Here is a 17742-nt window from a genome sequence, read left to right as displayed (position 1 = left end):
TTTCTAGCTCCCAAACACACACACAGCAAAACTAGTCAGAGTATATCAGCAATTGGGAAACATCAGTGGGGAAGAGAGGCCACCAAAGACTGCCTGAAGTGGGAAATGCAAATATCACACTGGTGCAAGAGGTTGATGTACTTAATTACAACCGAAGCATATCCTTTGGGTAGAGGAAACTTAATTCCATGGTTATACTACACTTTTGTCATCAATTTGATGTGGTTCCTCATTGAATCAATGCTAAAAATGTATTATAACTCCCATTTAAGTGGTATTGATTACATTTTGAGCTCCACTGCCAAAACTACCTCTAGGAGGTGTTTCACAACATAATCAATGTGAATAGCTGCACTGTATAACCCTGGTTACACTGTAGTGAATTTCAAATGAATATTTAAACTTATACTTTTAAGAAAAAGTTTAAAAGGTGTTCCTTTGGCAGCCCTTAAGGTTTTTCATGTTAATCGAGAGCTGCACTCTAGCTCTTTAATAACTTTATAAAATTAACAACCATTTGATACTGGTTACAGGGTATCAGCACATTCGACAAAGCTAACATTTNAAAAAAATGAATTTATACAGATCTAGGGGAAAACAATGTTTTTGGTTTTGTAAATTGTCTTCAGCCTTGCAGATAGTGATTTTGTGCTGTTGCAACCCAGAAAGGCTCTGGCAATACTTAAAACTTGATTAATACTTAATGAAGTTCTTTACATTAGTTTGCAATAGGTCTGCATGTTCAACCGTTGAATTATGATGTTTGAAAATAATGCTTAAGTCGTAACCACATTTGTTTGCTGTGTTTATAAAGAATGTACTGGTAATCCATATTATGTAATCATTTTACATTTCTATTCTGCTAAATTACTTTTGTGTTGATGACTATGTCTGGTTTATATGTTTAATAAAAAGAGTATAAGGGTTGATATTCCCACAAATAAATCTGAAGATTATGACCAACTGACTACCAGAATGATTGTTCCACTGGATAAAAGGATGATAATAAAAAAGAAAATAGTTTTATTTTAATATGTACACATTTGATGGCCTAGTGATGACCACAGTTGTGATCTCCCATTGAATCAACTCAAACTTAAGGTGTTTTATCGATTCACTGCTTAAGGCTGTTGCATAACTGTAGCCAATACAGAGCTATCTTATATTTATTTTACGGTAATAATACGTTATTTACAATATGATATAAAAATACCTGAAGACCATACGTCATTTGGCCCATTGAGCTTGCTTTATGGAATAAAACTGTAAACATTGTGTCCTTTGTGATATACTACGTGGAAGAGTTCACGTTCACAGGGACATTAAACAGTTTACATTAGTAAAACTATATATTTATTTGCATCATAACTGCTCAAACATGGTGTGTTTGGCATTGTTCAGAAAGACACTCTAGGATAACATTATTGAAATGTACTTTGAACATGGCTAGTTAACACTGGCAATGCACATTCTAATCATGTCTTTATTGATGAGCAAACAACCTTAAGATCTGTTCATTCCCCGCCACTATCAATTGTACTATGTACAAATTGTCTGGATTCAATTAAATATATACTCAAAACACATTTAAATACAGGCAGCAGGAGGTGGCGAAACTAAGGTCTTTATAAATAATTGGAAGCGCAAAATGGTTATGGATAATGCTAGAATTGGACAGTAAACAGCACCCACATAATGTGGTGATGGGATTGAAAGTTTTTATTAAAGAAAAAATATTTTGAAAAATGTATTCGGTGGATTTCTTTATTTGCGGATATTTACACTTTCTTTATCATAATAATCATAAGAAGAATGGTACTGCATTTCAACAAGTTTTCACAAAATGACTCATTTGGAGTCTTGTAGCTCAGTGGTTAGAGCACTCGTCTTGCAAGCATGATAGGAAAAAATTTAGAATCATTGATTAAGGTTGTGCGGTATTTAGGGGATCACAATATAATTAGGCCAAGTCAACATGGCTTTACAAAAGGGAAGTCATGTTTGACAAATCTCATAGAGTTTTTTGAGGGTATTTCCAGTAAACTGGATAAGGGTGAATCAGTGGATGTGGTCTATTTGGACTTCCAGAAGGCATTCGATAAGGTGCCGCATAAAAGGTTAGTCCAAAAGATAAGGACCCATGGAATTGGAGGGAGCATATTAACGTGGATTGGGGAACGGTTAACGGGTAGGAAACAAAGAGTAGGGATAAACGGCTCCTTTTCACATTGGCGGGATGTGACTAGTGGAGTGCCACAAGGATCAGTCCTTGGGCCTCAGTTATTTACCATCAACATCAATGATCTAGATGAGGACCTCGAAGTTAATATATCTAAATTCGCGGATGACACAAAACTAGGAGGAAGTGTCAACACAGAGGACGACACAAAAAAAATGCAGCGAGACGTAGATAGGTTAGGTGATTGGGCAGGTAGGTGGTAGATGAAGTATAATGTAGGGAAGTGCGAAGTCATCCAACTAGGTAGCAAAAACAGTAGTGGGTTATTTTTTAGAAGGGGAGAGATTGGAATGTGTTAGCATCCAGAGGGACTTGGGTGTCCTTGTACACCAATCACAGAAAGTTAGTCTGCAGGTGCAGCAAACAATTAGGAAGACGAACGGTATGTTAGCATTCATTATGAAAGGATTAGAGTATAAGAGTAGGGAAGTCTTGCTGCAACTGTATAGGGCCCTGGTGAGACCACACCTGGAATACTGTGTGCAGTTTTGGTCTCCTTATTTAAGGAAGGATGTACTTGCCTTGGAGGGGGTGCAGCGTAGATTTACTAGGTTAGTACCAGGGATGAAGGGGATGAGTTACGAGGATAGGCTGACCAATTTGGGCCTATATTCTCTAGAATATAGAAGAATTAGAGGGGATCTTATAGAAACCTATAAGATCATCAAAGGGCATGATAGAGTAGATAGTGGGAGATTGTTTCCCCTGGTTGGAGAAACACAACCTGGTCACAACCTTAAAATCAGAGGCCAGCCCTTTCGCACTGATTTGAGGAAGAACTTCTTCACTCAAAGTGTGGTGAATGTATTGGAACTCACTACCCCAAAGGGCTGTTGACGCTCAGTCCTTGAACATATTCAAGACTGAGATAGATAGATTTCTTATTGCAAAAGGAATTAAGAGATATGGGGATAAGGCAGGGTCAGGTTATTAGCTGGAGTTAGATTAGAAGATCAGTCATGATTGAATGGCGGGGCAGGCTCGAAGGGCCGAATGGCCTACTCCTGCTCCTACATGTTATGTTATGTTATGTTATGTTATGTTATGTTATGTTATGTTATGTTAAGTGAAACACCTGGGTTCAATTCCAGCCAGGACGAAACCTTGGGCAAGTTTCCTTACTCCACATGCCTGATAATAATCCCTCCAAAAAACAATAAAACAATAATAAATTGGTCATTTTTAATCCATGACTATTTGTGGGACACTGCTGCGCGCAATTGGCTGCCGTGTTTTGTCCACAAATATACAGTCAATTCACTTTACAGCATATTCTGTGAAGCGCTTTGAGACGTCTAGATGTGAAAAGCGCTATATCAAATGCAAGGATTATCATTATTTATCATTATCATTATTTCAAAAATGCCTACTTTTCCTTAAAAAAATCTAGCTTAATACATCCTCTGTACTAACAGATGGATATTTTGTGGAAAACGGCAGTTATTGTTTAATCAGCTTCGTGCACACCTCTCCTCCCACTCCCTCTTCGAACCCCTCCAGTTCGGTTTCCGCCCTGCCAACAGCACAGAGACTGCGCTTGTGAAAGTCACAAACGACATCCTCTCTATCTGTGACCAGGGCTCCCTCTGCCTCCTTGTCCTCCTGGACCTCTCCTCCGCATTTGACACAGTCGATCACGCCATCCTCTTCCACTGCCTTTCCTCCGTCATCCACCTCAGTGGGACTGCGCTCGCCTGGTTCAAGTCCTCCCTCACAAACCGCCAGCAGTACATCTGCACAAACAGCTTCTCCTCCCGCTCTCACCCGGTCACCTGCGGGGTACCCCAATAATCCATCCTTGGCCCTCTCCTCTTTCTGATCTACATGCTCCCTCTTGGGGATGTCATCTGCAGACATGGGGTACATTTCCACATATATGCAGATGACACCCAACTCTATTTTTCCACACTTTGCAACCTCCATTTCCCTGATGTTCTGTCAGCCTGCCTGTCAGATCTCAGGGGATGGATGAGCGCAAACTTCCTTTCGCTGAATGTTGACAAGACGGAAGCCATACTCTTTGGCCCTCATCAACATCTAAAATCTCACAGCTCTCATCTCCTCCACCTTTCCGACCTCCCGCTAAAACTCTCCGAACCTGTACGCAACCTAGGCGTCAGATTCGACCCCCAATTATCCTTCCTACCCCGCATCTGGTCCCTCAACAGCACCGCTTTCTTCTACCTCCGACGCATTGCCTGCCTCCGCCAATACCTCCTCCCCAAAAACCGCTGAAACCTGGTCCATGCCTTTGTCACCTCTCGGTTGGACTACTCTAATGCCCTCCTTGGCGGTCTCCCATCCACTACCATCCACAAAATCCAAATCATTGAAAACTCTGCCGCCCGCATTCTCACCCGCACGAAACTCCGCTCCCCGATCACCCCAGGCCTTGCCAGACTGCACTGGCTGCCTATCCCAGAGAGGATCGATTTCAAGATCCTCACCCCTGTATTCAAGTCGCTGGACTGCTCTGCACCTCCCTATCTCACTGACCTCCTCTCTCCTCAAAACAATACCCGTTGCCTTTGTTCCTTCGGGTCTGGCCTCCTCCTCGTCCCCCGAGTCCTCTGCTCCACCCTCGGTGGCCGTGCTTTCAGCCACTATGCCCCGAGGCTCTGGAACTGCCTTCCTCACTGCCTTCGCCTCACTCCCTTCCTTCCCATTTTCAGGTCTCTGCTGAAGACCTTTCTTTTCGATTGCGCCTTTGGTCACCTTCCTCCCCCTTCCCCCGGTTCGGCCCTGGATCTGTTATTGTAAAGCGCTCTGAGACGCCGTCCAGCGTGGAGGGCGCTATATAAATCCAAGTTGTTGTTGTAATCAGCTTACCTCAATAAATACAAAAATAACAGACTACAGCTCTGCATTTTCAAAGACGTCAGCTGGCTCAGTTGGTAGCACTATCACATCTGAGTCAGGTATTCAAGAACTGCATCGTTGGAGGTATCGTCCTTCGGATGAGACGTTAAAAGCAAGGTACGTTCAGGTAGACGTTAAAGATTCCATGGCACTATTCGAAAGAGAAGGGAGTTTCCTTGGCCAACAATCCACTTGATCATTTGCATCATGACACTGGATACTTCTGTCTGCAAATTGGCTGTAAGATTCAGCTACAAAATACACAGTCACTTTTCTTTTACAGTAAATCTTGTGCAGTGCTATGACAGAACCTCCCGACGTAAAAGGCAGTATATTAAAACTAAGGATTTTTTTATAAAAAAGATGTCAAAGAAGAATATGCTAACTTATAACAGAAAATGCTTCTTCCCCTCTTCATCCTCAAATATACTGTTTAGCTGGAAGAGAAAGTAAACAAGCTTCCAATCCCCTGTAGGACTATCCAAACAATCATTCAACTTCTTGGCTCATCCAATGGGACAAGAAGCAGGAAATGAACAGTCAGTTTTCTTTTGTGAAATGCTCCACCTAGTGGTCCTGCTTAAAAAATTAGCTCAACTAACGTAATGCTTTACTGCAAAGTCAATTTTGGAAGGCTTATGCCATCACTCTATTACCCAAGACAATTCGATTCTGGAATTCTGACAATAAGTGGACTCATAAACATGCCAGGATTCACGATCAGGACTAGTTACTGGGGGCAGGGATTCTTTCCACTCAGCTCCCATTAACCTTGCAAGCCAAATCCCTAATAGGTAGGGTGTCTGAGCTGGACAAGCAGGGGGAAAGCTTGCCAGTCAGTGCTCTCAATAGCAAGCTATGTGGTTTTAGCCGGTTAGACTCCAGCAGTATCTCAACATAGACTATGGGGTCCCCAAGCTTTGACTCTTGCCAACCTATGCCTTATACTCTCCAGAATTAGGCAAGCAGGATGTTTCTTCCAGGCAGAGTGCACATTCCATTCCAAAAAATATCTCAGGAATTTCCATGTGTAGGTGGGATGCAAGGAGCTCTCAGTTTGGTTCAGATATTCTTAAGTCTATTGATGGTTTTCCACATGTGTCAGACACTCGGCTGACCAAAAAAAGATCAGGAATAGAATCTTAAAAAAATTGACTTTTATGGTTCTTTTCATACTTCTCTTTTGGGTTCTCTCTCCATTGTATATTGCAGTTTCCTTTTGGACAGCAAGGTAAGAGAGAACAGTGGACAACTCCAAGACTTCATCAATACAACTCAATGGTCATGCTTATAAGGGCCTATTTGAACGCAACAGTTTTCCAATCTTCATTTCAGCAAAAAAACAAAGAATTTCGATCAATCACAGGGATTTGAGCTCAAGTAAGAGATGCTCTTAGTGAGTATTTCAATGATTATTGTTATTCCACATAATAAATCCTTCCAGGACTAATACTTTTATTCTTAGAACAAAGTTTTCTCCTCCAACTTTATGGGTTAACACTTACTTAACAGTGACGTTTGCTTTTCCGGGAGCAAGTGGTGTGACTATGTATATATTTATCAACCTAGTCTGAGGTATAAAAGCATAAAAGTATAAAAGCATGTCAACAATTTTTCAATCATGTGCCCATGTCAACTCTGCACTTTAGATTGACCGAAAGAACCCACAAACAGCCAATAAACCAACCAAATCCCGTTTTGAGAAATGACTCCTCTCTCCAAACTTGAGGATAAGGACCACGAGAAAGCAGAAAAAAAATGTGATTCTTCATTTTAAAAAAATGGTTACAATAGATTCAGTGAGGTTTGGATCGAAAAACAAAACAGCAAGTTAAAATAATAAACATATGAGTGAAAGAACGGGGAAAAGGGTGAAGAGGGTCATCAGAATTATTTAAAATATTATTAGTGTTTATGTTTATAGCTTGTTACTCTTATTAAATACTGAGTAGCGTTATTGAGTGGTTGCTTTAGTGTTATAATGTGCGAGTCGAAAATATGGGAGGCCGTTTTTCCCTGCTGTCTCTTGATGAAATAATCCGCAGAAATGGGGTCAACATCCTCATGTATGCAGATGACACCCAATTCTATCTGTCTATCTCCACCCTTGACTCCAGGATCACTGCTGTGCTGACAGAATGTCTGTCAGACATCAAATCCTGGATGAGAGCTAACTTTCTCCAGTTGAATGTCAACAAGACCGAGGCTCTCCCGAATGTCTCCCGTCAGCCCCTCACCTCAGGCACTGGCAGCATCACCGTCCATGGTTGCACACTCCACCTCGCTATGCCAGTCCAGGACCTTGGCATCTCAACTGACACTCAACTGTCCTTTCTACCCACATCCGTGCCATGACCCGCTCTGCCTTCCCCACCTCTGCACCATCGCCCGGTTCCACCACTGCCTCTCCACTCAGACCACTGAAACCCTGACTCACGCATTTATTACACCTAGGCTCAACTATGCTAACTATGCTATGTGTGTCGGTGTTCCCAACTCATGCCTCCACAAGCTGCAGATCCATCCAGAATTCTGCAGATCATGTTCTCTCTGTACCAGGCTCCGTGACCCTATCACCCCCATCCTCGCCCAGCTCCACTGGTTCCTCATCCCCCAGAATAGAGTTTGAAATTCTCATCCTCGTCTTCAAGGCCCTCTGCAACCTTGCTCCTTCCTACCTCTGTGACCTGCTAACCCTAGATCAACCTGTTTGGTCCCTCCGCTCAGCAGGCTCCAGACTGCTCCACGTCCCCTGCCCGGCCCGACCCATTTTCGTCAGTCAGGCTTTCATCCCCTTTGTCTTGTCCATTACTTGCCTATTTCAATATCCTCCTCTTCGACCACTTATTCAGCCGCCCTTTGACCCCTATCCTCCCTGCCCTCCACACCGCCTGATCCCAAACCCTAACTCGGGTCCAAGCCCCTGACTGTCCAGCTCCTTGGGACGTCCTCTCGATGCGAAGGGCGCATTATAAATGCAATTTTTCATTGTTGGAGCAACTGGCAATCTCAGGGTTAACTTTACATTTAATAAACAGCGCATGGTACAAGGTCAAAGATACAACTTTGGACTGATTTGCTGCAATATCATTTGAGAGCAGGTAGAATAAAATTAATGGCAACATTTAAGGTAAATTTTCTGGAATTTAAAGTTTTGAACATTATAGGTTCCATAAGGGACCTAATTATATGCTAGATTTTAAAATGTTTGTGGTTAGTCCTTTACCTCAGGGGATTTATTTTTAAGAAAGGCTGACTGCAAGAGCCTTCTTCAATGCAGCAGACTTCATGAGGTTGGACAAAAGAATAACATTTTCATAACACTGAGAGCATTTTTTTTAAAAACTGAAGTGTATTTATTCAACACTGCCAATTGTCAACACAAACAGAATTAAATCGCATCCTGCTCTATTCTGGAGGATTGATTCTTCCACTGTTGGTTGCAGACATGCAAATGTCTATTTCATTCCTTCTCCAACGAAGAAAGCAAAAGTGTGTTTAAGATGCCAAAATAAGAGAAATTAATGCTAGTCAAAATACAGTACATACAGATTCTGTATTTTTTCTTCACGTAAACACAGTATAAGAGAATGAAAATTCTAAGGTTGGTAAAAAAAAGCATGACAGTGCACAGTGGTTTTGGATAGATGAGATTGCATTTCAGTACTCGCTCCTTCAGCAATCCGTGTAGACTTCCAAGACTGAGTTAATTGCAATAACATATAAACAAACTCAAAAGAATTTTAACGTGAAAACATGCTTCATGTAAGAATTAAAACCAGATGACTAACCTGAACATCCGTACTTATTTTACCACTGAAACCATGATAGAATTTGCACAAAAGTTGTCTTTGTAGGACAAAATGCAGTTTTCCTATCTTCCTGTCAGTCTCATTCTTTTAAATAGCAAAGAATATTGTTTCATCTTATTTTTGGACATTTTCCAAACAAAGTTGTATAAATAGTCACCAACAATATGGAAAAAGAAGAAATTCAGCTCTACGATTAAGTAACCATGCAAATATCTTGTTCATTAGTTTTAAAACTGATGACTAACCTTCAGGAATGACTTTGCATGAGAATGAATGAATACTAAATTTGCCCCCATAAACCCGCAGTCATGAAGTCACAAGATTTTTATGTAACCTCAAACTCAATTGGCTGATGGGCCTTCTTCATCCAAACCTATCTTGTGATAATGAGAGTCAACATCCATCTGGAGACCTGTGGTCAGATTAATAAGTGAAAAAAGGATCCAACCATAACATTGTTTCTCCCATTGTAAATTCAGAGTATATATTGTAAAACAAATAGCTATAAGCAAGGAATCTAAAAAAGCTGTAATGTTTCTGAGAGTTTATGTTGCTTCCTGAATGCTTTGATCAGAAAACAGCCAAAGCTATCCATGATTCCACAAGTAAGATGTCATCTTGTGGTGTACTGATTGACAAAGAGGCATTACATTCAAATCATGTCATAAAACTAATTTATACGAAAAAGTATACAATTAACACCTGAGCATTGAATATGACATTTGACATTGCCAAAACATAAGGAAAATATTTCACATATTTTTTGTTTTTTGTGCAAATAAGACCATAAACCTCAATAATCTGGTATTTTTAAAGCACTAATATACAGATTTGCTGATATGATAAGCAAATCCTTGATGATGTTTTAAAAAGTCTTGATTAATTTCTGATTTAATAAATATTAATATAATCATTGTTATATTCTTCTTTGTTATAAGCAATACTTGTCTCATAGCAAACATAAGTTCATTGGTAATAAAACTATAAAAGAAGGGAAACTATTTTTATTCTAAAAACAGCTGAATATTTTCTAGAAGTAAATTCTTGATTGCTTAGAAAAACACATTTCGCTATGTCTGCAATCTGAATTCCAGGCTCATTCTGCATTCCTTTTTACCTACATTCAACATTTGTGTGAAACACCACACAATACTTCTCCATTCTTCATGCTCCCATCATAAAGAAAAATGTTCTGCTACTGTTATGGGATATAACTAGCACTAGGTTTACTGAAAATTCAACAAGTTTACCTTGAAAAACACATCAAAGATAAAAATCAGGCCCAATATTTGGTTTCAAAATGTAAACTTATCTTTACCGCAGATAAGAGTATTAATTCAATAATGATCAACTGCACAGCAACATTTTTCCTGATTTTAAACACCATACAACAAAGTAGCAGCATGCAAAAAAAACTAATACCCCAGTAACATGGCATAGGCAAGATTTCTTCTCATCTTGTGTACTCTCCAAAATATTTGACCTCAACTAAAACAGTGCTATGTCTCAGACTGGAAAGGAGGTGGAAATTTCAAACAAAAATCATAAACTTTGTTCACAAAGAGTGCAATTTTTTTTAACTCTTTGCTGTCTAAATTGCTGTCACTTTCATGAGCTGAGCAAAAAATCATTTGACATAAAGGGAGTGGTGAGAAGAGAAAGAGTGGGCTAATACCATTTATATGATAGACGTTTGATAAATTGTTGGGTAGACCAAATCTATACGTTCCATTGGCTAATAAAGTGGTTACAATATTATCAAATTGTTATGTACATTGCTTTACAAAGGATAAGTAGTATCCTTCTATTCCAGACCAATAATGGCTGAAATTCAGAACTACAGGGTGACCAAAAAGTTGTGATACCATTACAATGTCAAAAAAGTCTTAAAGAAATGATGATTCCTTTTTAGATAATAGGGTAGTTGAAAAATAAGATTTTTTGGTCATACTACGTATGAAATCAAATGTTTAGTGAAAAGGGCCTGTAAAATGTGAGGCCACGAATTCTGATGGTCTGAACCTTAAGACCATTTCAATTTAAAATGTGCTTCAATTTAAAATTTTAGATAAATCTAAAATTCAGGCTCAATTGGGAATCTTGTTTTTTTTTAAACTAGCTTCAAAATTCTGCACAATCTTAAAATGCTGAGAGAATGACCTTAAAACTAAGGCATAAGAAATTTAAGTGTACTGAGTGTTTTGATATGTACCAGCCATTCCCCCACTTTGAGATGCATCATTACATGGTGTGCAATGAAGACATGGAAATGCAACAGTGGTCCTCAATAAAACTTTTCAAACAATTAGTCACCCTTCTACAATCTTAATGCTAATTCAGATTTGCCTACAAAATACACAGTCACTACACATGAAGTGCTTTGAGACCTCTCAACATGATAAGGGGCAATATCAAATGCAAGGTTACTATTATTCTGTCTTCAACAAGAAAGCTTTGTGTGAAACACCACACAATACTTCTCCATTCTTCATGCCCCCATCATTAAAGAAAAATGTTCTGCTACTGTTATGGGATATAACTAGCACTAGGTTTGAAAATTGATCAAATTCATGATGATAGTAATTGATGAATTCAAAAGTCAAGCACCTCCTAGGTTAAGTGAGTAGAGAATTAAGATAGGATTAACTCAGAATTGTTCTTCAGTGATCCCTACTGAAAGCACATCCGCCTGATCAGCACCTTGGGACATCCTTCCGACATGAAAGGTGCTATATAAATGTAATTTGTTGTTGTTGTTGATCCCTGAGTGAAAACACAATCAGTTTTGGCTGCAACGTCCCTCCACCCTCAACAACCTGCAAATTCTCACTGCTCAAGGCTCTAATTCAAATAACAACCTCTTGAGCGTACTAGTCTTGGGACCAGTAGAAGGNAAAAAGGAGTTGAATACAGGAGAACACTAGAAAGAAAGAGAGAGAAGTTTAAATGTTTTGATGTTGTTGATTAAGAGTGGAAAATGCAGGAGTAAGGAGTGTGCAAGCTTGACTTTATTTTTAAAAAAAGCACATCCTGTGTGGCCTTCAAAAATAGTAATAAATAAAAGAGCACAAGTCTAATTTTGAGATCCACAGGAATTTCAAACCAATTTGAGTTTGCCCCTCGACGGACACAAATCAGTTCTGCTGACAGAAAAATGTACTGGGCAATAGAGAGGAACATCAAAATTGCACGTAAATGAGACAAGGGGCAATATTGAATACCTCATGGGAAATTAACACTGAGGCACATGTCAAGAAAGATAACAGAGGGGCCTGAAGGAAAAAGAGAGAGAAATTTCACAAGGGAGACGGTCTTCAGACTGGGGAGGTAACCATACATAACATCAATCTCTTTGGGGATAAAGATAGAATTGACAGTTTTTTTTTGCCCCACATTTGCTCTACCGGTGGCCTGTTACTCATATCGGTGTAATTTGTTGTTTTTGCCACATAATTAACCATCAAATATCTTGAAGCTTGTAAACCAAGGCCTGAATCATTTTATTCCAGCACTTTTTACAGCAGACTAGGGAAGTGGATCTTCACTACTGTATCCGAATAACTTACATTAACTGTTTGGATTGCAAACCCCTCCTTCCCCACTCCCCAACATCTTTCCCACTGAGGGGAGGCAATAAGTAGAAACCAGGGAATTTCCTAGCAGGGAATGAATGAAGAGTCACCCACGTTCATTGCATGGGCTGTATATAGAACACTGCAAACCTGGGAGCAGCAAGCCAGCGGTCTTATCCCGGCGACAGCAAAGAATGAATCGTGTTGGAAGATTGATAAGGGAATTTTACAGAAAGCAACAAATCCTGAAAATGCTGTGCACAAAGTAGAGAGCTTCATACCAAAATCAGGATTAAAACCAGCATATGCTGATTTGAAGAGATATTAAAAAAAGATGTTGTATTAATGTATCAAAACCCTCAATGCTGCCCACACATCACATCTCTGGACATGTGTATATGTTGGTGGTTAGGTTATTTTTTCAATATTAAAGGAAGTTCAATTTAATGGTTTTAAAATGAAACCTTCCTACCTACTTTCAGATCGTATACACACCCTGTTAGAAAATACTATAAGATGCAAATCCAGTTAAAGCCTAAACCATTTAAATTTACATTATTAAAACGCATACACCTCCTCGTTGAGCTTTAGGGAGCCACCAGTTTGGTTCTTTGCAAACTTCCACATGAACTCATTCACTCCACAACACCACATTACAGCATAGCATTTCAGCCTGTAGCACCCATGCCTCTGAGTCAGAAAGTTGTGGGTTCAAGCCCCACATCGAGACTTGGAATCACAGAGTCTAAGCTGACACTCCAATGCAGTCTTGGGGGGTGTCGTATTGCTGAAGGTGCCTTCCGTTGGATGAGATGTTAAAACTCAATGTCCCATCTACCTGTTCAGGTGGATGATAAAGATGACATGGCACTATTTGAAAAGAGAAAGGAGTTTCCCCCGCTGCTCTGGCCAACAATTCCCAAATAAATTTGGTCACTGACTCCACGGCTTGTGGGACGATGCTGTGCACAAACTGGCTGTCGTGTTTCGCCCATACATAGCGAAGTGCTTTGAGATGTCTTGACGATGTGATAAGGCGCTATATCAAATGCAAGGATTATTATTACTATCATTATTATTGTCAATAAATTAATTCTTACAGCCACAACCTAGTCTGCATAACGGAAACAACTGCACCTTTCAGTGGTGCCCCAGGATCAGGAACTGAGGTTGAATGATGCCAAATGGTAAATAAATTAAGTTTCATTTTCTGACCCTAAAATATGAAACCAGTGCATCGAGTTAACTATGGCCGATTCACTTTTATTTTAAAGGCCAAGGAATGGGAAGCAGTAAGGTGGATCACTGGGTATAACTCTTTTTAATTGACACTTTCGGAAAGTTGGCATTGAATTCCTGGACCACTCGAGTATCAATCTGAGAACAGAAAGAAATATCTAGCAGATGGAGTTCCTTGCACGACTGAAGCAGCTTTCGTAAAGCTCCAGGGCTCACCATTCGTGTTCCTGCAGGAAAATATAGTAAGATAGGTTACAGGTTAAATAATGACATGGAATGATCTGACACACAACCATTACAGCTGCCAACAATAAGTCTGGGAAAACTGCACGGTTAATGTCTGCAACCCTACCGCATACCGCATATATTTTGTTTCGCCCACAAAATGTACAGTCAATTCCCTTTACAGTATATTCTGTGAAGTGCTTTGAGATGTCTCGAAGACGTGATAAGACGCTACATCAAATGCAAGGATTATTATTATTGTATCCAGCTAACTGGCTATCTGGTGATCACCCGGGGCCTCAGCATCTCGGATGTCATTATGACTGACAAGGCCATCTCTGACCAACATTTCATCTCCCTCAACTCCCATATCCCTCTCCCCACTGCCTCTAAACCTACCACCATCTTCTACCGCCGTGGAAGATCTCCCCGCTGACCCACCTCTCGCAACAACCCACTCGCTGCACTCACTCTTCTCCACAGCACCCTCTCCACCACACTCAACGTCCTTGCCCCCCTCACCTCCCGAATTGCCTCCTATTCACGATCCTCACCCCGGTTCACCAGCCCCTCCGCTTGCTTAAGGGTCAGGTGTGGTCTGCCGAACGCACTTGGCTCAAATCCAGCCTAAAGGTCCACCGCTACATCTGGCTGGACCTTATCAAGAACTACCGCTCCGCTCTCGCCTCAGCCAAATCATCCTTCTATTCCAGGCTAATCCTGGAGGCGAAAGGCAACCCCAGGCTTCTGTTCTCCAGCACAAACCGGCTCCTCTGCCCTCCCGGACACGCCTCGCAGATACTTTCCTCTGACTTTCACTGCGAGAAAATGCTGGACTTCCTCGAGTCCAAAATCGAGGGAATCCACTCAGCTGCTACTGCCCTCCCTCCACTCCCTCCCTACCCCCCACAATTACCCATCCGACAATTACCCATCCCTTCTTCCACACCTTTGAACCTGTCACCCCCTCCTCTGTCTTCAACACAGTAACCTCCATGAAGCCCACCACCTGCTCCCTCGACCCCATCCCTACCCCTCTCCTTAAATCCTAGCTCCACCTCCTTACCCCACTAGTCGCCGACATCATCAACCTCTCCCTGTCATCTGGCACTGTTCCTTCCCCCCTCAAAACTGTCACTATCACTCCCACCCTGAAGAAACCTTCCCTCGACCCATCACAGCTATCTTGCTACCGGCCCATCTCAAATCTCCCCTTTCTATCCAAGGTCTTTGAGGGAACCGTTGACTCCCAGCTTCGCTGTTTCCTCTCCTCTCACTCCCTCCATGAACCCTTCCAATCGGGTTTCCGTGCTGCCGCCTTTGACACCGTGGACCACTCAATACTCCTCCACCGCCTCTCCTCCCACCTCAACCTTCAAGGTTCTGTCCTCGAATGGTTCAGGTCCTACCTTTCACACCGCCTCCACTTCGTCGTGGCAAATGGCTTCTCCTCCAGCCCCCGCACCGTCTTGTGCGGTGTTCCAGGGCTCTGCCCTTGGTCCCCTCCTCTTCACCCTCTACATGTTCCCTCTTGGTGACATCATCCGCAAACATGGGGTGAATTTCCACATGTATGCGGATGACACCCAACTCTACCTCTCTCCCTCCACCCTGAACTCAGGACTACTGGCGTCCTGACCGAATGCCTGTCTGACATCAAGTCCTGGACGAAGGCCAACTTTCTCCAACTCAACGTCAGCAAGACCGAGGCCCTCCTGATTGGCTCACGCCAGCACCTCCCCTCAGGCGCTGGCAGCATCAGCTTCCACAACTGCACACTCAACCTCACTCAGCCAGTCAGGAACCTGGATATCTTGTTTGACCCTGAACTATCCTTTCTCCCCCACACATCCGCGCCATGACCAGTACTGCCTACCACCACCTCAGCAATATTGCCAGACTCCGCCACTGCCTCACCCCTCAGGCTGCCGAAACCCTCACTCACGCATTCATCACCTCAAGGCTCGATTACGGGAACTCCCTCCTCATCGGCCTTCCCAACTCTTCCCTTCACAAGCTGCAGATCATCCAAAACTCTGCAGCTCATGTACTCTCACACACCAGGCTCCGTGACCCCATCACTCCCACCCTTGGCTGACTCAACTGGCTCCCCATCCCCCAGAGGATCGAGTTCAAGATCCTCGTCCTCACCTTTAAGGCCATCCATGGCCTTGCCCCCTCTTATCTCTCTAACCTGCTGACTCCCTATCAATCTGCCCGCTCCCTCCTTTCATCGGGCTCCGGTCTGCTCCATGTTTCTCGCCCGACCTGCCCTACCATCAGTGGCGGAGCTTTCAGCCTCTCTGCCCCCACACTCTGGAACTCCATCCCATGGTCCCTTCCCCTCGCTTCCTCCCTTGCCCCCTTCAAGGCCGGTCTCAAGACCTTTCTCTTTGACCATGCCTTTGGTCTCCTTCCCACCTCTCTACCTTCCCTCACCCCTTCACCACCCCTCCCCCATGCTCGGGCCCCGACATCTGACTGTTCAGCGCTTTGGGACGTCCTCCCGACGTGAAAGGCGCTCTATAAATGTAATTTTGTTGTTGTTGATATAGTGCTCAGTGATGAAACATTGCTACATGCTCAACTTCAAACGCAATGTAAATTGATTAGTACTGAGAAAAGCCATTGAATGTTGGATTCATTGACTATTGTGCAACTGGGGTCAATGTCAATTGGTTGATTTATTTGGATGAACATTTCCTTTGAATTATTTGAAGGCAATCAATTTTGTTAAAAAATACATATTCCTTGCCAATTCCAGTAACTCTTAAATACCATGCAATATTCTTCATAAAAATGAATTATAACTGATTTTCTCTCCAGCTGTTTTCAACCTTGATGATGTATTACAATGTGAACTTTGATACTTCACCTAAGATACTTAATTAAAAAAATAAAGATTTATTTATATTGTACACCTGCCTATATGCATTTGTATATTGCCTTTGTTCTCTATGTTTGCATTAAACTGAATATGAAATTGAAAAAACTGTAATGCTCTTTGCAGAGGTTCAAGGTGGGTGGGAAGTGTCATGATCCTAATTGCTGCAAAGTCTTACCTGCCAAGCACTATTTTAGCTCTTAACACTATGTCCCTGTACCTAAACTTGGAAGAAATCAAAAAGAAAAATAACCCACAGTAATAGATTTAGTAGTGTCCTCTGAGACAATGAGTTTTCTTTGTGAGAAATTAAACTAAAAATGAAAGCTTTTTGAGTTGTATTTTTTGGACCTGTTGGCAAGTTTAAAATGGATATTATGGTAATTTCAAATTTTCTGTCATGCAATGCTCCTTGAACTTGGTGCTACTGGTAAACAACTTTACCAAAAACTTTGAAAATCTATACATGTTCAAGGTCTGAATGCTAGATCTTGAAATGAACAAAGAGCATGAACCATTTTTTTTGCTGTTGTGAAAAAGAGTTGCAGCAGAATGAATATAATGTTCTAAGACAGTGCAGTGGAATATTAAGTTAGGAAAGGACAATTCACGTCATCACGTCACAAAGGGGCTTTCAGCTGTTCTGCTTTGAAATATGGACTTGTCTTCCGATAGGACATCAATATCACTTGAGAAGCATTTTGCATTTATATTACCCACAAGATATTGCACAGAATTGAGCTGTTGGCAAGCGAATATAAAATGCAACATTTCCCAGAATATACCATTTCTAATCTTTTTAATTCAGCAAACTAATCATTACAAGCCTGAAATTTCAAAAAGGTGCATTTCTGAAGCATTTTATAAATGACACCTTAGCTTTAAAAGCTTTGTGTTGTAGACAGTACTACA

The 17742-nt window shown here is 41.5% G+C and overlaps 1 protein-coding gene across 1 annotated transcript in view; it reads right to left on the bottom strand.

Annotated features, from left to right (window-relative positions):
• Nucleotides 1-13523: 13523 nt before the first annotated feature.
• Nucleotides 13524-17742, bottom strand: part of fbxl4 (F-box and leucine-rich repeat protein 4) — a 66451-nt gene continuing 62232 nt past the window's right edge. Inside the window, exon 8 of the mRNA XM_007892942.2 lies at nt 13524-13948. Coding sequence (XP_007891133.1) covers nt 13785-13948 — 164 coding nt within the window. The 3' untranslated portion in view covers nt 13524-13784. The remainder of the gene's footprint in view (nt 13949-17742) is intronic.

Source organism: Callorhinchus milii, unplaced genomic scaffold, assembly GCF_018977255.1.
Source record: "Callorhinchus milii isolate IMCB2004 unplaced genomic scaffold, IMCB_Cmil_1.0 Scaffold3, whole genome shotgun sequence".
In the NCBI taxonomy this organism is placed as follows: Eukaryota; Metazoa; Chordata; class Chondrichthyes; order Chimaeriformes; family Callorhinchidae; genus Callorhinchus; species Callorhinchus milii.
Note: the sequence above shows the minus strand (reverse complement) of the source record. Positions and strands in the feature narration are given on the sequence as shown.